This window comes from Diabrotica virgifera, chromosome 8 (genome assembly GCF_917563875.1).
Source record: "Diabrotica virgifera virgifera chromosome 8, PGI_DIABVI_V3a".
Taxonomy (NCBI): domain Eukaryota; kingdom Metazoa; phylum Arthropoda; class Insecta; order Coleoptera; family Chrysomelidae; genus Diabrotica; species Diabrotica virgifera.
The window spans coordinates 131,009,070-131,032,072 of record NC_065450.1 but is presented as its reverse complement, the minus strand read 5'-3'; the positions used below and the strand labels follow the sequence as shown (position 1 = coordinate 131,032,072).

Sequence of the window (23,003 nt, the reverse complement as noted above, 5' to 3'; positions counted from 1 at the left end):
AATGTTTTAACAATTTTTTTGCCTCTCAGTACTTTTTCGGAAAGTCAGTTTTTATCGAGATATTTTGCATATTTGTCAAATCCACCACATATTTGTATATTGCTAAGTACGGTTATGGAGACTTGATAATAATAAGAAAATTTATTTATGATTTACATTTTTAGGTATATTTTGAACCATATTAAAAAAGAAGCCACATCTCGATATAAGGTGCCTTATCGAAAAAATACAAAGAACCAAAAAAGTTTTAAAAAGACTGTGTTTAACTAATGGTATCGCAGTAATAGTTTAATTGGAACGTACAAAACCAATTGGGGTGTTTAAAGGAACAAAACCCCCATAAAATCTTTATGTAAACATATTAGAAAAGAAGCCGCAACTCGATAAAAACTGCCTTGTCGAAAAAATACTAAGAGCCAAAAAAGTTTTAAAAATATTGAATCTAACTAATGGTATCACAATAATAATTTACTTGGAACGTACACAAAAGTTTGGGGGGATTTAAGGGAACAAATCCCCCATAAATTTTTTATGGGGTACACATATTTCACTATAATTTTTCGTTAAGATATTCCTCCCACAAAAATGCCACATGTCCATTTTCAATAAAAAATCTCTAATAGTTTTCGATATATTCAAAAAATTCGATTTTCATTTTGTAACCTCAAAGGCCGTAACTTTTTTTATGTGCATATTTGTACTAAGGTAAGTTAGGTTCATTCGAACTATTTTTGGTCCCAAAATAGGTGATTTAATTTATGACCTGTATTTTTGTTACACCCTGTATAGGTGGCAGGAAAACCACAGAAGCTTGGAGATTTATAAATTCCGTAAAAAATAATGATAAAGAAAAAGTACCCATACACTGTATACAGTCACAAAAATGGATGGACCACTATAAAAAATTGTTAACAGAAGAACGAGGCGAATATCTAGAAAATATAGCTACACCAGGTATAGAAATAGAAGGAGAACATATAAATATCGACGTAGAAAGTCTGATAAAAGCGGTGAGAAGCTTAAAGAATGGTAAAGCTTGCGGTCCAGAAGGTATTCCAGCAGAACTGATTAAAAATGGAACAGCTAAGCTATTTCGAATGCTAACAAAAGTTTTCGTCGAATTCTTAAATGGACATCCAGTGCCTCATGAATGGAAAATGGCTTATATCTCATCCATCCATAAGAAAGGAGATAAGCGAAATTGCGAAAACTACAGGGGAATTTCGGTGACCAGCACACTCAGTAGACTGTATGGTAGAATACTGAGAGACCTAATAGAGTCCGAATATAGCCAATATGAAGAAGAAGAACAAGGGGGCTTTAGAGCTGGCCGTTCCTGTACAGACAACGTATTTAGTTTAAAACAAATTATAGAGAAAAAAACAGCCAGAAACAGAGAAGTGCACCTGACATTCGTTGACTTACAAAAAGCTTATGATAACATACCCTTAAATAAGATGTGGGAAGTTCTACATGCTTCATCAGTAAGCTACACTCTCACCAATGCATTAAAAAATCTATATGCAGGATTACGTTCACGAGTAAAGATAGGAAGCTCACTTACTAACAGCTTTCCAGTAACTAAGGGGCTTACACAAGGATGTTGCATATCTCCGACCCTGTTTAAAATCTACGTTGCAGCAGCACTTAAAGGTTGGAAGAGGAAAGTAAATGGAATGGGCATCGAGCTAAACAATACATGCCTCTACACCCTCCAGTTCGCGGACGACCAGGTCGTAATAGCAAACGACAGGGAAGACATAGAATACATGATGCGTAAGTTGGTCGAGGAATATTCAAAATGGGGATTGGACGTCAATATAGATTAAACAAAGTACTTATGTGTTGGTTCAGAAGAGAACGATATTCATCTTACTATGGAAAATAATCAAAAAATTAAAGCCTGCCAAGATTATAAATATCTAGGAGTAACATTTGATAAAACTGGAACTGATGACAAAGAAATTACTTCCAGAATTATACAAGCAAAAAGAGCAATCCGATGTCTCAATAATATTCTTTGGAATACTCAAATATCGAATAAGAGAAAATTTAATATCTACGAAACTATGATTAAGAGTAGTTTATTATATGATGCTGAAACTTGGAGGCTTACAGAAAAAAACAAAAACAAAATTGAAGTAGTGGAAATGGATGCAATCAGAAAGAAGAGAACATATCAGAAATGAAGACATTAAAAATCGAATGGGAATAGAAGGAACAATAATGAAAGATATAGAGAGAAGACAACTGATCTGGTATGGACACGTAAACAGAATGAATGACGAGAGACTTCCAAAACAATGTCTGGAATGGCAACCTCCTGAACATCGCAAGCGAGGGAGACCGAAAGTTAATTGGACCACCGGCATCCGGAAAGCGATGAGCGCGCGAGACCTCAGGGATGACCTGTGGCAAAATAGGAAGGAATGGAATTTGGGAATCGGACAACGCCGCAAGACGTTCTAAACCGATCATATATATATATATATATATATATATATATATATATATATATATATATATATATATATATATATAACATAACGTTTGGCAAGAAATATGTATACCTCGTTAAGACTAGGAATGACGAAAGTAGACAGGGAACGTATTCGTAGATAAAGAGATGGATGAATGCTGGGACTGTATTACGTGATTTTTAAACGTAGTTTCCAGGTCGAGTTTACTTATCCTACTAGGATAATCATCATCAACAGCTTTTCCATCTAGGGCTAGATGTAGACCTCCCTTAATGTGTGTCAAATTCATTTCTATTATAATATGGTTTGTAGTCTGCCTCTTATTTTTCTTACTTACCCTTGGTCGCCATTCAAGAACCCGCTTTGTCCAACGGTTGGCTTCCGTTCTTTCTATGTGTCGTGTCCAGAGTCATTTTAACATGGCAATCTTTTGGATCACATCTGTTACTTTTCCTATTTCTTTCTATTTCTTCATTGGGCTGAGCTTAATGTTGAGCGTTCTCTGTTCCATAGCTCTCTGAGCTTGAAGTTCTGAAGGCAATACGTACTGAGCGAAGGCTTTTGCCTAGAGTATTTGGTAAGTTTAATATAAATACTGTTTGTAATCGATCAAATGCTGCCCATGCTAAAGAACATCTTCTATTTAAATCAGCCTGTAGGTTAGGCATTGACAGTTTGATTTTTTGTCCAAAGTATACAGGGTGAGTCATGAGGAACTGTACATACTCCTACCTCGTATAGAGGTCCCTATGCGGAATAACAAATGACCATTAAAAAGTGTCTGCTCCCATTGTTTAATAATATACAGGGCGAATTTCTCATTTTGACAGAAATTTGTATTCGTCATAATTTTTGAACGGTCAGATTGATGTGTCTCTTATTTTGGTCAATCGTTACACTATTACCACCTAATCAACTGATTTATTCAAACTAGAAAAAAATCAGGTCCGGCTTTAAAAAAATTAGTTCGTTTGGGTCTTAGAAAAAATTTCACCCTATATACGCTTTTTGAAAACTCTAACATGAATTTTACAAATTAGACAAATAGGCAATTAAAATGGCGTATCTATTTTTTTCCGCACACGATTGCTTAAATTTTTATAAAAAAAATAAAATTTGACTATAAATTAAAAGTTTGGTAAAGTGAACCATAGATTTAACAAAATTAACTTTTATTTCCAAAATTAATTTTTTTTAACAAATATTTAATTTAGGTTAGCACCCAATCAACTGATTTATTCAAACTAGAAAAAAATCGGGCCCGGATTTAAAAAATAAGTTCGTTGTGGTCTTAGAAAAAATTTCACCCTGTATACGCGTTTAAAAAACTCTAATATGAATTTTACAAATTAGACAAATAGGCAATTAAAATGGCACATTTATTTTTTTCCCCACACGATTACTTAATTTTTTATAAAAAAATAAAATTTGACTATGAATAATTAAAAGTTTGGTAAAGTGAACCATATATTTAAAAAAATTAACTTTTATTACAAAAATGAATTTTTTTTAACAATTATTTAATTTATGTTACCACCCAATCAACTGATTTATTCAAATTAGAAAAAAATCAGACCCGGATTTAAAGAATCAGTTCGTTTGGGTCTTAGAAAAAATTTCATCCTGTATACGTTTTTTGAAAACTCTAATATGAATTTTACAAATAAGAGAAATAGGCAATTAAATTGGCATATTTATTTTTTCCCCACATTTACTTAATTTTTTATTAAAAAATCAAATTTGACTATGCATAAAAAGTTTGACCCATATTAAGCTGCACCCCCCATCATGGCGAATAAAGTTCGGACTAGGCAAAAAATTAAGTGCTATTTATGTGCTAATTAGTTGCTCTATTCCGAATTTTGTTGCTCAAACCGTTTACCAGGAAATCGCGTTGAAAGTGGGGGGGGGGGTGCAGGTTAATGTAAAGCTGCACCCACCCACACCGAAAAAAGCTCAAACTTCTTGATTTTTTTGGTGATAAATTTAGTGCTATTTATGTGCTAATTAGTTGCTCTATTCCGAATTTTGTTGCTCAAACCGTTTACCAGGAAATCGCGTTGAAAGTGGGGGGGTGTAGGTTAATGTAAAGCTGCACCCACCCACACCGAAAAAAGCTCAAACTTGTTGATTTTTTTTGGTGATAAATTTAGTGCTATTTATGTGCTAATTAGTAGCTCTATTCCGAATTTTGTTGCTCAAACCGTTTACCAGGAAATCGCGTTGAAAATGGGGGGGTGCAGGTTAATGTAAAGCTGCACCCACCCACACCGAAAAAAGCTCAAACTTCTTGATTTTTTTTGGTGATAAATTTAGTGCTATTTATGTGCTAATTAGTTGCTCTATTCCTAATTTTGTTGCTCAAACCGTTTACCAGGAAATCGCGTTGAAAATGGGGGGGTGCAGGTTAATGTAAAGCTGCACCCACCTACACCGAAAAAAGCTCAAACTTCTTGATTTTTTTTGGTGATGAATTTAGTGCTATTTATGTGCTAATTAGTTGCTCTATTCCGAATTTTGTTGCTCAAACCGTTTACCAGGAAATCGCGTTGAAAATGGGGGGGTGCAGGTTAATGTAAAGCTGCACCCACCCACACCGAAAAAAGCTCAAACTTCTTGATTTTTTTTGGTGATAAATTTAGTGCTATTTATGTGCTAATTAGTTGCTCTATTCCGAATTTTGTTGCTCAAACCGTTTACCAGGAAATCGCGTTGAAAGTGGGGGGGTGCAGGTTAATGTAAAGCTGCACCCACCCACATCGAAAAAAGCTCAAACTTCTTGATTTTTTTTGGTGATAAATTTAGTGCTATTTATGTGCTAATTAGTTGCTCTATTCCGAATTTTGTTGCTCAAACCGTTTACCAGGAAATCGCGTTGAAAATGGGGGGGTGCAGGTTAATGTAAAGCTGCACCCACCCACACCGAAAAAAGCTCAAACTTCTTGATTTTTTTTGGTGATAAATTTAGTGCTATTTAAGTATGTGCTAATTAGTTGCTCTATTCCGAATTTTGTTGCTCAAACCGTTTACCAGGAAATCGCGTTGAAAGTGGGGGGGTGCAGGTTAATGTAAAGCTGCACCCACCCACACCGAAAAAAGCTCAAACTTCTTGATTTTTTTTGGTGATAAATTTAGTGCTATTTATGTGCTAATTAGTTGCTCTATTCCGAATTTTGTTGCTCAAACCGTTGACCAGGAAATCGCGTTCAAATTGGGGGGTCCAGCTTAATTGCAAGCTGCACCCACACCGAAAAGAGTTCATACTTATTGATTTTTTTTTTGGTGATAAATTAGTGCTATTTATGTGCTAATTAGTTGCTCTAATCCGAATTTTGTTGCTCAAACCGTTGACCAGGAAATCGCGTTGAAATTGGGGGGTGCAGTTTAATGGCCATCCTGACCCACCCACACCGAAACAAACTCAAATTTCTTGATTTTTTGGTGAAAAATTTAGTGCTATTTATGTGCTAATTAATTGCTCTATTCCGAATTTTGTTGATCAAACCGTTGACTAGGAAATCGCGTCGAAAATGGGGGGGGGGGGGGTGCAAGTTAATGGCAAGCCTGCATCCACCCACACCGAAACAAGCTCAAACTTCTTGATTTTTTTGGTGAAAAATTTAGTGCTATTTATGTGCTAATTAGTTGCTCTAGTCTAAATTTTGTTGCTCAAACCGTTGACCAGGAGATCGCGTTCAAAGTGGGGCGGTGCCAGCTTCTCATTAGACGCACAACGAAACACTTGTATGTTCTCTAAAACAATGAGAAATAAAATCAGATAGAAGTATAATTTGATGGTACGTGTTCCCTAAATTATTTTAGTACCAAATAATATGTACGAGTAACTTATTTATTTAACATAGAACAGAGACACATATGTATAGCGCGGAGCCAGGTCGGGTGGGATTAACTAATGCATTTGCAAGTTCTACGGTTAGCAACAAAATCGGATACCGATATATTTCGATAGTACGTATCATTATCATCATCATACAGCCCTTTTCGTTCACCGCTGAACATAGGCCTCCCTCATTTTTGTCCATTGTGCTCTATTTTGAGCACTTTGCATCCAATTTCTTGACATTTTCTTGAGTTCATCAGTCCAACGAGTAGATGGTCTTCCTCTACTTCTTTTGTCTAATCTCGGCCTGCACTCTTCGTCCACTCCCCATCACTGATTCGGGCGACGTGTCCGGCCAAGTTCCATTTCAGGGTGGCAATTCGGGAAATTACATCGGTAACTCTTGTTCTTCGCCTTAAGTCTTCATTTCTAACTCGGTCACGAAGCGACATACTCAGCATTGACCTTTCCATTTTCCTCTGGGCTATTTGCAGCATTTTAGAAGCTGTGGCTGTCAATGTCAAAGTTTCGGCACCATAAGTCATCATAGGCAACACAAATTGGTCAAATGTTTTACGTTTTAGAGAAATTAGTATGTCGCTTTTAAATAGGTCTTTGAGTTTTCCATAGGCTACCTATGGTAGGTTTATTCTTCTTCGTAGTTTGCATATTTATTTGTCTCTTGTGATCTTTATTTCGTGTCCAAGGTATATGTATTTTTCCACTAGCTCTACTTCGTTTTCTCCAATATTGATATTTCCGCTAGGTACTAGGTTTGTCATGAATTTTGTTTTGGAGATGTTTATTTTGAGACACCTACACTGGCGTACACTAACTAAAGTTCATGTAGCATGGTACATATCTTCTTGAGGTTGTCAGAGAACAAAACTATGTCGTCTGCGAATTTCAAATTTGTTAATCTTCTACCGTCAATATTCAGGCCTCGCTCTTCCCAGTTAAGTTATTTACAAGCATATCCTAGTACTGCGGTAAAGAGTTTAGGCGATAAGTTATCGTCCTGTCGGACTCCTCTGCCGATTGGGATATGGTCCGTGTTTTTATGTAGTTTCACCGACATAGTTGCGTTTTTTTATGTATTGTAAATTAACCTTGTGTATCGGTAGTCAATGCGGCATGCTTGTAGTACTTCCAGAATTTTGTCACATTCTACCGTGTCAAAGGCTTTATGGAAATCTACAAAAGCCAAAACGAGTGGTCGATTGTATTCGATAGTCTTTTCTATTACCGTTTTAATGCTCTGTGGGTGATCATTTGTTCCAAATTGGCTGGTAGAAATCAAGTTTTTTCTCAAGACGATTCGTTACTATTCTTTTAAGGAGTTTGTATAAGTGACTAAGAAGACTTATAGGTCTGTAATTTTCTAATTCATGGGGATCTCCTTTTTTGTACAATAGAATTACTTGAGCATTATGCCATTTGTCGGGTATATTGCTATCTAAAAGGCACATATTAAAAAGGTCTTTTATTTTCTTAAGAAGACAAGTGTCTCCGATGTTTATTGCATCAGTAATTACACAATCTTCGCCTGGAGATTTTTTATTCTTATCTTTTCTTAGGGCTAGTTTACAATCTAGAAATATATGTTCCAGGGCAAAAAAGGTGGTCTTTTGTATTTGTTTAAAAAAATTGTTTAAACAATTTCTGCCCAAAAATTCCGCCATATATCCTTCTTCTCCTTCTTAAAGTGCCTATCCGTTTCGGATGTTGGCGATCATCATGGCTATCTTGACTTTGTTTACCGCAACGCGGAACAGTTCAGTGGTAGTGGTGTTATACCACTTTCGTAAATTTTGAAGCCAGGAAATGCGTCTTCTTCCCGGCCCTCTTTTACCATTTACCTTCCCTTGGAGAATCAGTTGGAGAAGGCCGTAACGTTCTTGATTTCTCATTACATGTCCTAGATATTCCAATTTTTTTGTTTTGATGGTTATGAGAATTTCACAGTCTTTCCCCATTCTACGCAGCACTTTTACATTATTAATTCGTTCAACCCAGGATATACGTAAGATGCGCCTATAACACCACATTTCGAAAGCTTCGATCCGATTCATAGATGCAACAGTTAGTGTCCACCTTCCATTCGGTAGAGCAGAACTGTGAATATGTAGCTTTTCAACAGACGGTATTTTATTTTTAATGATATGTCTCGACTGTTGAAAATTGGTCTCATTCTAAAGTATGCTGCTTTCGCTTTTATTATTCGCTGTTTAATTTCTGTCGAGTGGTCCCATTGGCTATTTAAATTCGTACCCAGATATGTATATTGCTCAACTCTTTCGATATTCTGTTGGTTGACTGTAAGTTGAGCGTTTAATATTGGTTTTTTACTAATTGTCATAAATTTGGTCTTCTTCTGTTGCTGACTTCTGTTATACGATTTGTTAATATCTGTAAATCATTCAGATTATCGTCGAAAACTATGGTGTCATCTGCATATCTAATGTTATTCAACCATTCACCATTTATTAATACTCCCTTCGCACAACCGTCTAAAGCTTTAGTCCTGTCGCCAGGGGGGGTACAACGGCCTCCTGTATTCAGATGGACTTACCCAAGTTTTTTTTATGTATTTTGACTTGTAGAACACGAATTTTTTGGGTAACAGTTGATCCGGATGTCGATAAGATTGTTATAAACCAAGAAGTTGAGGAATCACATAACAGCGATTTATCGCAAAACAAAATATTTTTTTTGTATTTTTTGGGCCATTCTTACCAAAAAATGATCCTACAAATTTTTTCGTAGGATGCATAGTTTTCGAGATAAACGCGGTTGAACTTTCAAAAAATCGAAAAATTACAATTTTTGAACCCGAAAAACTTTTGATTATAAAATAAAATAGCAATTCTGCTTACCGCATTTGAAAGTTCAAGTCAAATTATATCGGTTTTAATTATTTGTATTGCTAAAAATTTATTATTTTATTGTTAAAACAAAGCTATAAACACCTAGTGCTTGAGTGATGTTTTCAATGATTTCTCATTTAAAATCGAACGAGTAGATAGAGGAGGTAATAGTGCAAGCGGGGCTATTTCTACGTAGCATGCGTTAAAACGCATGTATTAGGCACGGGAAACACTATGTGTGTTTATAGATTTTTTTAGCAATCAAAAAATAAATTTTTAGCAATGCAAATATTCAAAACGGATATAATTTTACTCAAACTTTTAAAGGCGGTAAGCAGAATTACTATTTTATTTTTTATTCAAAGGTTATTCGGGTTCAAAAATTGCAATTTTTCGATTTTTTGAAAGTTCAACCGCATTTATCTCGAAAACTATGCATCATACGAAAAAACTTGCAGGAACATTTTTTGGTAAGAATGGCCCAAAAAATACAAAAAAATGTTTTGTTTTGCGAGAAATCGCTGTTATGTGATTCCTCAACTTCTTGGTTTATAACAATCTTATCGACATCCGGATCAACTGTTACCCAAAAAATTCGTGTTCTACGGGCCAAAATACATAAAAAAAACTTGGGTAAGTCCATCTTAATTAAGAAGGCCGTTGTACCCCCCCTGGCGACAGGACTACTTCTTTAAATATCCATTCAGAGTAAATATTGAATAGTAGTGGAGATAAAATACAGCCCTGTCGTACTCCTCGTTCTATTGCAATTTTATCAGTTAACTGGTCTTCTACTTTGATTTCTGCCGTTTGATTGTAATATTTGTTTCTGATAATCGATACCCTTCAGATTTGTTTAAAGGGGACATTTTTTAATAGGAATCCCCAAAGAAACCGAATCAGAAATGTTTTCAGACTCACCATATGGACTATATGGAACGGTCTCACCATATGGACTATATACATACTTCCACATTTTGTAATAAACATACAAACTTTCACCAAGTAACCATCATGTTGATGTAAGATACGAATACGAGTGTGAATTATAAATTTCTAAAAAAAATACAAAATCTTTGTGGCTTGTGAATGTTTTAAAAATAAAACAATTGAATATTAGTCTTAAAGGTGGTGTTGAAGCGGCTGAAGTTTCATTCTTCGGTGAGGTATCTTACAGTCTGACCAGATTCACTTTGTATTTGAGATTTGGATGCGCATTGTTGTTGACTTTCGGATTTTCCAAATGTTGTGATTTTTATTTTGATAACATCTCGTCAAGTAAAATACCTGCACGGTACCAAAATAAAATTCAGAAAATGTGGAAAACCCGAACGCCAAACATTAGTGCACATCCAAAATCTCAAATACACACTGAATCTGGCCCGACTGTACACTGGTGAGTGTTTTATAGAAATCACTAATATAGTTTTAAAATTTTTTATTACAAAATCTAATACAATATTTTACATTTATTAATTATTATATTAACAGAAATAAAATACATTTTGATATAGCACAAATTATTTGCGGTAAAACTCAAGCAAATCTATTAAATTTTTTCTACAATCACTTGATAAAGAAGAGTTTTTCGCTTGTCAATGGCAACGAAAAGTTAACGTTTACTGAGTACCGTCACTTTATAGCGCTAGCGCGTTAAAGTTTGATTACCGCGCGTCGTCCGTAGCAACCGTGCAACCATACAATACTCGTACAATTTTAAAATTCAAATTGAATAGTTATTTATGTATTAAGAACGAAAAGTGATACATTATTCCTTGAGAGTAAGAGTTACCACTCGACCGTAGCGGAGAGCGGTAATTACTCGAAAGAAATAATGTCACTTTGCGCTTGTAATACATACATTTTTTCTAGAATCACTTAATAAAATGAAACTATTTTTAAATCACTAACTTTATTGTAACTATTTTATATCTGTCGTTATAATGTCATAACATTAACTTTTATATCTTTCAGTTTGAATGTTCAATGTGATTGTATTGTATGGTTGTACGGTTGCTACGGACGACGAGCGTAAAATCAAACTACGCGCTAGAGCAGCGTTTCCCAAATGGTGGGTCGCGACCCGGTACCGGGCCACGAAAGCAAAATGCCGGGTCGCCTCGCCGTTTCACATTAACATCTTCTTTTAGACTGCGAAGTGCGTTGACTATCAATAGGGAATGTTTAAAGAAAACTTTTTTTGAATTAATTGAATAATTTAAGGAAGAAATTTCAATATTCTTAGAACAACATCCACCAACGGCTAGGGATGCAATATTTCAATTTAAAGACAGTTTTCATGATGCCAATCGGTTAATCAAGGTAGCGTATATTTGTTATATTTTTGACTTCTTCAAGAATTTAAATATGACATTACAAGGTAGCAATGTAGTACAAGAGAAGCTGGAAGCTGCAATAAAGTTTGCAAGTTTGCCATACTTATTTAAAAACACCCTGTATCGATGAAAAATAAGGCGAGTTGTTAAATTATTACCTAACTTTTTTACTATCCAACATAAGCGAATGAATCGAAAAACAGAATGTTAAGAACACATGAGGCTATAGTTGGGTTTTAATTTCAGTATTTTATAAATGCAAGAATATTCCACAGGGTGTGGTGACTTTGAGAAAAAATTACTTTTTGATTGGTACACTACCTGTCTAGCAACAATATTATTAAACGAAAATGTTCAAAAATATATCGAAAACAGGTTTAGGAAATATGAGACATAAAAAATGACCAATTTTTAAGGTGATACGTTAATTTCTTGGAGAAATGTAGATATACATAAATACAATAAAGATAAAGACAGATTATACGAACATACATAATATACCCGAACAATACATACTGTTTCAAATATTCAAAGATAAAGCGATTACAAAAATTGCAATTCGGCATTCTTCAATATACATTATACAATAACTCACACACAGCCAACGGAATTGACAATGAGAGATACCTTGAAAACAATAAAGCTCTGTTGTTATGGGGCAGAGAATAGATAATAGGTAAATATGATTTATATAGGTATATATAAAGAATCCACTACACCAAAATGTTGACATCCAAACAACATACACTGTTTCAAAGCGTTTTAATAGTGAAATACCTGTAGAATATTTAGTTGAATCTTTGCAAATGGAATTTTGTTTCGACATGCCGCGATAGGGCCCTTGAATGTCGGGGGCCCCTTGAATGTCGGGGGCCCCGTATAATTGATACGGCTGATACGACGGTAGCTACGCCCCTGGCGTTAAGTAACAATGTATTTTAAATGGGATTTACTTTTTCGCACTGTTTGTAACTTTCGAGTTGTCATGGTGACAATCCTTAATTTTCGCGTTGTCATGGTGATGACAATATGAGCAATGAATTATAACAAGAGTTTTGACAGCTTTGTGGTTTGAAAGTAGTTGTAATTTTTAAATTTCAAAGTTCTAAAAATTGTAGAATAGAAGAGTTACAGCTTTTTTTATTTATTTATCGTAGATAAAATATTGTATGAAACTGTGCGTGAAGTACTTTTTGCGAACTCGCTCCGTTGTCGCTCGTGCTCTAAAAACCGCGTGCGATCGCAAAAAGCATACTTCACGAACTGTTTCATTAATAACTATTTTAGCACTCCATTGGAGCGTTAAAAATGCTACTTTATAGCACTAGTGCTTTAAAATTTTTAAGGCACTGCAGTTAAAAGTGAATTGTCAAATTGTGAAAAGTCAAAATATTTATATTTCATTTACTAACATTAATATTCATAGTAAAACTTGCACAATTTGAAAACGGTGGTTTAAAAGGTTTTTTAAAATTTAATTTAAACTCTATTATTGCATTTTTAACACGTTTGTAGAAAAAACAAGTTTATATAACGGTATAATATTTTCGCTAAGAATTTTTAGATATTCCCCTCGAGTGTAGACAACCAGTTCTATCTTTTACGGGTGATAGGTTTCATGGTTTCAGCAATTAACAAAAATATTGTATTTTATATATTTATAACGTTTGTAGAAAAAATATTGTATGATATACGTGTTAAAAAGTACATTTTTAAGGCACTCATGTGAATTTCAGAATTCGCTTCGCTCATTCCGACTAAATATATTCTTTATATGCAAAAAATTTGAATGAATTTTGAATTAATTCGTTTTCAAGTAAGTACATTTATCAGCAATAGTCGCAACGTAAGTGTTGTAAACCATAGTTTTATTACTAATTAGCTAATTAGCACATAAATGACACTAAATTCTTCACCAAAAAAATCAAGCAGTTTGAGCTTTTTTCGGTTTGGGTGGGTGCAGCTTGCCATTAACCTGCACCCCCCACTTTCAACGCGATTTCTTGGTCAACGGTTTGAGCAACAAAATTCGGATTAGAGCAACTAATTAGCACATAAATAGCACTAAATTTATCACCACAAAAAAATCAATAAGATTGAACTTTTTTCGGTGTGGGTGGGTGCAGCTTGCCATTAAGCTGGACGCCCCCATTTTGACCGAGATTTCCTGGTCAACGGTTTGAGCAACAAAATTCGGAATAGAGCAACTAATTAGCACATAAACAGCACTAAATTTTTCATCAAAAAATCAAGAAATTTGAGCTTTTTTCGGTGTGAGTGTCTGCAGCTTGCCATTAAGCTGGACCCCCCACTTTGAACGCGATTTCCTGGTCAACGGTTTGAGCAACAAAATTCGGAATAGAGCAACTAATTAGCACATGAATAGCACTAAATTTATCATAAGAAAAAATCAAGAAATTTGAGTTTTTTTCGGTGTGGGTGGGTGCAGCTTGCCATTAACCTGCACCTCCCCCACTTTCAACGCGATTTCCTGGTAAATGGTTTGAGCAACAAATTTCGAAATAGAGCAACTAATTAGCACATAAATAGCACTAAATTTATCACCAAAAAAATCAAGAAGTTTGAGCTTTCTTCGGTGTGAGTGAGTGCAGCTTGCCATTAACTTGCACCCCCCCACTTTCAACGCGATTTCTTGGTCAGCGGTTTGAGCAACAAAATTCGAATTAGAGCAACTAATTAGCACATAAATAGCACTAAATCACTGAATTTTTCACCAAAAAAACCAAGAAGTTTGAGCTTTTTTCGGTGTGAGTGGGTGCAGCTTGCCATTAAGCTGGACCCCCCACTTTGAACGCGATATCCTGGTAGACGGTTTGAGCAACAAAATTCGAAATAGAGCAAGTAATTAGCACATAAATAGCACTCAATTTTTCACCAAAAAAGTCAAGAAGTTTGAGCTTTTTTCGGTGTGGGTGGGTGCAACTTTCCATTAACTTGCACCGCCCCAATTTCAACGCGATTTCTTGGTCAACGGTTTGAGCAACAAAATTTTGATTGTAGCAACTAATTAGCACATAAATAGCACTAAATTTATCACCAAAAAAAATCAATAAGTTTGAACTTTTTTCGGTGTGAGCGGGTGCAGCTTGCCATTAAGCTGGACCCCCCCACTTTGAACGCGATTTCCTGGTCAACTGTTTCAGCAACAAAATTCGGAATAGAGCAACTAATTAGCACATAAATAGCACTAAATTTTCACCAAAAAAATCAAGAAGTTTGAGCTTTTTTCGGTGTGGGTAGGTGCAACTTGCCATTAACTTGCACCCTCCAATTTCAACGCGATTTCTTGGTCAACGGTTTGAGCAACAAAATTCGGATTAGAGCAACTAATTAGCATATAAATAGCACTAAATTTATCACCAAAAAATCAATAAGTTTGAAGTTTTTTCGGTGTGGGTGGGTGCAGTTTGCCATTAAGCTTGACCCCCCCAATTTGAACGCGATTTCCTGGTAAACGGTTTGAGCAACAAAATTCGGAATAGAGCAACTAATTAGCACATAAATAGTACTAAATTTTCACCAAAAAAATCAAGAAGTTTGAGCTTTTTTCGGTGTGGGTGTGTGCAACTTGCCATTAACTTGCACCCTCCACTTTCAACGCGATTTCTTGGTCAACGGTTTGAGCAACAAAATTCGGATTAGAGCAACTAATTAGCATATAAATAGCACTAAATTTATCACCTAAAAAATCAATAAGTTTGAAGTTTTTTCGGTGTGAGTGGGTGCAGCTTGCCATTAAGCTGGACCCCCCACTTTGAACGCGATTTCCTGGTCAACGGTTTGAGCAACAACATTCGGAATAGAGCAACTAATTAGCACATAAATAGCACTAAATTTATCACCAAAAAAAATCAAGAAGTTTGAGCTTTTTTCGTTCTGGGTGGGTGCAGCTTGCCATTAACCTGCACCCCCCCACTTTCAACGCGATTTCCTGGTAAACGGTTTGAGCAACAAAATTCGGAATAGAGCAACTAATTAGCACATAAATAGCACTAAATTTTTTGCCTAGTCCGAACTTTATTCGCGATGGTGGGGGGTGCAGCTTAATATGGATAAAAGTTTGGCAAAGTTTTTGCATAGATTGAAAAAAAATAACTTTTTTTACAAAAATTAATTTACAAAACAACGTTTTTTTTTAATTAAAAGTTTTGCCATTTTTTTTTCTATAACACGTCTAGATCTAAAACTCCCCATAACACTTCCTTTGGACTCTATAGTTTAACATAGACATGATCAAATATATATATTTTAAATTTTTTCACTTAATTTTTGCGATTTAACTTTGCAATTCACGAATCTGCACCTTTTATTTTTTTAAATTCATAACTTTTACGAGAAGAAGACTGAAAGTCTACAACAATTTTCATAGTCTTCACAATGGTAAGAGATATGTGCTGTAAAAGTTTCAAAAAAAAATATTAAATTGGAACAGAGTTGTAGCGAGTTAAACCGTGATTTCATTTTTTTTTCATTTTTAGGTTAAAATTCCGATTTTGACAAATTTGATTTTTTAATAAAGAATTAAGTAATCGTGTGGGGAAAAAATAAATACGCCATTTTAATTGCCTATCTGTTTATTTTGTAAAATTCTAATTAGAATTTTCAAAAAGCGTATACTGGGTGAAATTTTTTCTAAGACCCAAACGAACTGATTTTTTAAAGCCGGACCTGATTTTTCTCTAGTTTGAATAAATCAGTTGAGTAGGTGGTAGCATAAATTAAATATTTGTTCAAAAAAAATTAATTTTTGTAATAAAAGTTGATTTTTTTTAATCTATGGTTCACTTTACCAAACTTTTAATTCATAGTCAAATTTGATTTTTTTTTATAAAAAATTAAGTAATCGTGTGCGGAAAGAAATAAACATACCATTTTAATTGCCTATTTGTCTAATTTATAAAATTCATATTAAAGTTTTCAAAAAGCATATACAGGGTGAAATTTTTTCACACAAACGAACTAATTTTTTAAAGCCAGACCTGATTTTTTCTAGTTTGAATAAATCAGTTGATCAAGTGGTAATAGTGTAACGATTGGCCAAAATAAGAGACACATCGATCTGACCGTTCAAAAATTATGACGAATACAAAATTTCTGTCAAAATGCGAAACTCGCCCTGTATATTATTAAACAATGGGAGCAGACACTTTTTAATGGTCATTTGTTATTCCCCATAGGAGCTTCTATACGAGATAGGAGTATGTACAGTTCCTCATGACTCACCCTGTATATACGACTAAGATAATAAATATCTCAAAATAAAGGACATGTTTCTCATAATTTAAATTTTGAAAATTCAAGTCATTAGCATGCTTGATAATTATTGTTTATATTACTTATATTTGATTATTTTGATTACATATGATTTGTGTAAACTTCACACAAACTTACGCATAACTTGATTTAGCAATTTAAATTATACCAGTATTCATCTAATCCTAATCTATTCGTTTTAGAATTCTTGTATTCAACGTAATTCTGCCCTCTATTCAATAAAAGAAAAGTGTTCGGACAAAAGAATAAGATGTTTGGATAATACACGATATAGGTTTTGCTTTCGTACCAGTAAGTCAGTAGTTATAGAGTATGGAAACATAAAGTATTGTCCAAAATCTACGAGGTGCTGTGAAGTTACCGGAAAATCACCGTAAGTTTTTGTGATTTAATATCTCTATAAATATTTTTGACGTTATACTTCTTTACGATCGAGGGTGAAATTTTATAATTCTCTAGCGCATGCGCAGACAGACAGTATGTAGTTCGTTGCTAGTCTTTCAACTTATGTATGTATCAGCGCAAATTAGTCATTCAAAGAATATATTAGTGTTTTTAGTAAATGTATTATTTATTATAATTTTTGTGTTTTTGGATTTGTCTTCCTCGGTAATAAAATATTTTATAATAATAGTAGGTGTATTTACTCTAAATTTTAAAATATTTTTATACTTTACTTGGTCTAATAAATTTGTCAGTATGTATGAGAAATCTTGTAACCTGTCAAAGCAAAGGGAGTATAGCTCAGTGGTAGAGCGTTCGACCGGAGATCGAGAGGTCCGCGGTTCAAATCCGTGTGTTATCTAATTTTTTTTTTCATTTTTAGTATTGTTTTAATAAACATTTTTGGAAAGTAGTAAGTAAAAATTAGTTTAATCTTTAAATACAAATAACCTGTTGAAAGTATATTTATTTCGTTAAAATCATATAATAGAAGTATAACTTCTTACGTGCGTACAAAGCACACACACATTTTTTTTTATTAACTAAACTGCGTCAACCATGAAAGGTTATTAGCAGAGTAGAGTTGTACATAAAATCAGATGTTCGCTTATAACAACTAATTACAATTGAGAACTTAAGTCTATGTTTATATTAGATTGTACAATTTAGTTAAATTAAGAAATTTAGTCACTTTATCACTATTACTTTAGTTCAAAGCACTTTTCAGATCACTTGGTAAATCACTTTGAAGTCGTTCCAGGTGATTGGGTGGGCAACTAACAATAATGTGTTCGATTGTCAAAGGAATATCACAAATATAGCACAGTTTTTGTTGTGGTTTCTTCATTAGGTACTGGTGGGTTAACCTGGTATGTCCTATTCTGAAGCAGTGTTGTACGACTTAATCTCGTCGTTTTTGTGGCATTATTCCTTTTGGTGACAAATTTAAGTTGATGCGTTGTATTTTATTGTCGTCAAGTTTTTTCCATCTTTCGAGCCATATGTATTCTCATTGAAAATTCTTTGATGGTATTCTGAATGTCAAAATAAGAAATTTCAAAGCGCTCATTATCTGGTCTATTCATATAGCAGGCTTCTTTAGCTTCCCGATCAGCTTTTTCATTACCTATTATACCTACATGAGATGGAATCCAAACAAATTCTACCCGTTTATTCTTACTGTAAAGTTCTTCTAGATCAATTTTAATTTGGCATAGTGTTGGTTGGTTTGGGTAAACCCTTAATATTCTCTGCATTGCGCTTAAAAGATCTGTGAAAATGGCTGCTTCCAATTTGGACTGGTTTTATATATGTTGTAGGGCTTTATGGCATACAATTCGACGGAATATATGGAGTACTCTTTGTTTGCAACAAAAATGGGTATTTGTTCACAAATTAAATGAAAATTGTCAGAAAATGTGTAGGAGTAAGCTGGATTATTAGAGTTAGCTTCAATTTTAGCTGCATATTGTATGCTTAGTCTGTGTAATTGAAAGAGGTGGTTCATCAGATTCTACATATAGATTTTCTACCGGACTGGTCCTGTAGACTCCAAGTGCAATTATTAATCCGGTATTTGGTATGATGTCCAATTGCGGTAGCGGGTAGGTACCTCTCTATGATCCCGATAGAGAGCATACTTACTTCAGGGATTTAGCGCCCCTGCCCACGCGAGCTCCTGGTTTTTTCCTCCATTTCCTATTTAGAGGTAACCAGGCCCCAACCTCAGTATTATCCTATCCAAACCCCAAATTCCTTCCCTAATATCCCCTCCCACCCACCAACCCGTCTGGCCAGCGTGGTGGGTTATGGCCAAAACCTCCACAAAACAAAAATGTCGGTTTCAACAGATATACGGAAGATACCCCAGGTGGGTAGGAAGTTTATTCCACAGTCCCACACCGATATAACGGTCTGCCTCGAGGATTCTGGGGGAGGCAAGTCGACATTGAAAAAGAAGAACAACAAGCAACTCCATATAGCAACTTACAACATCCGTTCCATGGCAAAAGACGAAAAACTCTACGAACTAGAAGAGGAATTAGGGAATATGAATTGGGATATAATGGGACTATCAGAAGTTAAAAGAAGGGGTGAAGGATATGTGGACTTACATTCAGGCAACAGGCTCTATTATAAAGGCAATGAAGACTATACATACGGTGGAGTAGGTTTCTTAATCAACAAGAAGAGAAAATCACAAATTCAAATAATTGACAGCATCTCAGACAGGGTTACATACATGATTTTAAAACTAAATCCAAAAACCAAATTAAAGATTGTGCAAGTTTATGCTCCAACTGAAAAGGCAACTGATGAAGAAATAAATACTTTTTACGAAGATCTTAAAACAGCTATAGACACCAACAGAGAATCCAAAATAATAATAATGGGAGATTTTAACGCCAAAATTGGAAGTAAGATTGAAGACTCTGAAAGCAAGATTGGAAATTTTGGATTCGGCACAAGAAACACCAGGGGAGAAAAACTTATGGAATTCCTGGAACAAGAAAACATGTATGTTATGAATACCTTCTACAAAAAGAAACCAAACAGAAAGTGGACATGGGTTGCACCTAACGGAACCACCAAAAATGAAATAGACTATTTTCTCTCAAACAACAAAAGAATATTTGAAGACGTAACAACAATCAACAACGTAACAACGGGTAGTGACCATCGTATAGTTAGAGCAAAAATAAATATTAACATGAAAGATGAGAGAAAAAGAATATTTAAAAAAACAACGCGAATAGATGCCTTTAAATTAAAAACAAATGAAGAGCAATTCCGAGAGGTCTTAGCGGATAAGTTCAAATATGATCCTTCACATAATCAAGATGAAATTGACGAAATTAACAAAAACATCAATAAGAACCTTCTCGAAGCCGGACTAAAGGTCGCAAAGAAAACAAGTACTAAAGAAGACAAAATAAGCAACGAAACTAAACAACTAATGACGGAAAGACGACAACTACTAACGCAAAACAAACGCCATACTCAAGAATACATAGAACTTAATAAAACAATTAGAAAAGAACTAAAACGCGACTTACAAAAATGGAACGAGAACTTAATAGAGCGAGTCATTGAAAACAACAGAGGCTTAAAATGTCTAAGACCGGCACTGGGTGTTCAAAAAATCATCAAAATTAAAGACGCCAATAGTAAGGAAGAGAAGGACAAATATAAAATTACAAAAATAGTCGAAGACTTCTACAAAAGCTTGTACAGCTCCCAAAGCCAGCCTAATGAATCAACAAAGGTGAACATCAAAAGAAAAATAAAAAACGTGGGATCAGAAGTACTACCAAATATAAAGGGATTCGAAATAGAAAGAGCTTTAAAAGAACTAAAAAATAATAAAGCTCCAGGACAGGACGGTATAATTGCTGAGCTCTTGAAAACAAGCAAAACAGTAACAATCCCTATACTAACAGAGCTATTTAATAAATGTCTTCATGATAGCAAGATCCCTAAAGACTGGAACGAAAGTCTAGTAATACTTTTACACAAAAAAGGGGACAAATGTGACCTACAGAATTATAGACCGATATCGTTGCTCAGTCAAGTATACAAACTATTCATGAGAATTATTAACAACCGGTTGACCTACAAAATGGACAATTACCAACCAGTGGAACAGGCTGGCTTCCGCAAAGGATATAGTACATCAGACCATCTGCTGACAATGAGAACATTGATAGAGAAGGCAAATGAATACCAACTACCCGTATTTCTTGCCTTCGTAGACTATGAAAAGGCGTTTGATAGTATCGAGATGTGGGCCATAGAACAAGCTATTAATAATTGTAGAATAGATTCGAGATATAGACAACTAATACATAATATATATGAAAATGCAACTATGATAGTACAACTAGACGAAAATACAAATCCCATCCCTATTAAGAGAGGCGTGAGACAAGGAGACGTAATATCGCCAAAGCTTTTCAACCTAGCACTAGAAGACGTCTTCAAAACGACAAATTGGTCAACCTATGGCATTAACGTTAATGGCAAGAAGCTAAACCACCTCAGATTCGCTGACGACATTGTGATTATAGCGAGCTCATTCGAGGAACTGCAAATTATGATGGAGGAACTCGCAGGCAGCTCCCAATACGTCGGCCTGAAAATGAACATGAAGAAAACAAAAATAATGACAAACACAGATGACCCCAGACGCATAACTATAAATGGCAGTGAGATAGAAAAAATCCAGGAATATATCTACCTAGGCCAAATCCTGAAACTAGACAAAGAAAACCAAAGTGCGGAAATTAATAGAAGAGCAAGACTAGCATGGGCAGGATTTGGAAAACTTGGTTGGATACTTAAGAACCGCAAAATACCTCAATATTTGAGAACCAAAGTGTTCAACCAGTGCATCCTTCCTATCATGACATATGGGTGTCAAACCTGGACCCTAACCAAGGCAAATATGAATAAACTAGCCACAACACAAAGAGCTATGGAAAGAGCAATGTTAGGTATACGACTGTCAGATAAAAAGAGGAACGACTGGGTAAGATCAAAAACAAAAGTCGAGGACATAACAACAAAAGTTGCCAAACTTAAATGGAGCTTCGCAGGCCACACTGTTAGACAAAAAGACCAACGTTGGAATGCAACGATACAACATTGGAGACCTTACCAAAGTAAACGACCGAGAGGAAGACCACAGATGAGATGGGTTGATGATATTAAAAGAGTAGCCGGAACGAATTGGAAATATGTTGCTCAGGATAGAGACCGATGGAAGGAGTTGGGAGAGGCCTATGTCCAAACGTGGACGATAGAAGGCTAAGAAGAAGAAGAAGAAGTCCAATTGCTTTAATAAACCATCTTTAGCTGAACTGTATACTATTGATCGATAAATATTTATTTCAGAGGAAACAGTAGCAATCAACAGGTAGCGAAAACGCGTTCCAAGATTGCGGCTGTAATTTTGAATATTTTTTTGAGATATTTGGCACACGTATTCGTAATATAATAAAGAATGGCGGTACAGAGTACAATTTGAAAAATATATTAATATGTGGAAATTACTCTGTAATTAAATACAATATTAAAAAAAATCCACAAAGAAAAAGAATTGTTTTTCCTGTAGTTGACTGTATACAATCAATCACAAAATTGGAAAAAAATCTTTTGTAAAAGGTATAAAATTTTTTTATTAAAAATCCCTTTAAAGGGCTACATCACAACAAAACGTTTTCGATTTTTTTTATAAAATCATCATCAGTATTAAGATAAACTTGATGCTAGCTGAGCCACAAAAGAAAAATATTAGGGTAAACACCCTTTAAATATCACATTGATGCGTTATAAGTGCATACTTTGAAAAATTGCCTTGTGATGGTTACATGGCAACTGGGATAATGCCCTAAGGTAATGTATATCCCAACACGTGGGATCCAAAATTTACTTGTTTACATACCGAAAATTTATTGAAAATACGAAAACCTACTGATTCATTTGCCATTAAGTTTTCGGTATGTAAACAAGTAAATTTTGGATCCCACGTGTTGGGATATACGTTTACCCCAATATTTTTCTTTTATGGCTCAGCTAGCATCAAGTTTATCTTAACACTGATGATGATTTTATAAAAAAAATCGAAAACGTTTTGTTGTGATGTAGCCCTTTAAAGGAATTTTTAACAAAAAAAATTTATACCTTTTACAAAGGATTTTTTTCCAATTTTACAATATTAAAAAAACGAGCTGTACCGCCA

The 23,003-nt window shown here is 34.7% G+C and overlaps 1 protein-coding gene across 1 annotated transcript in view; it reads left to right on the top strand.

Annotated features, from left to right (window-relative positions):
* LOC126890420 (uncharacterized) overlaps positions 1–23,003 on the top strand; it is a 74,401-nt gene that overhangs the window by 31,628 nt on the left and 19,770 nt on the right. The window contains exon 2 of the mRNA XM_050659328.1: positions 17,002–17,192. Within this exon, the coding sequence (XP_050515285.1) occupies positions 17,002–17,192 (191 nt within the window). The remainder of the gene's footprint in view (positions 1–17,001; positions 17,193–23,003) is intronic.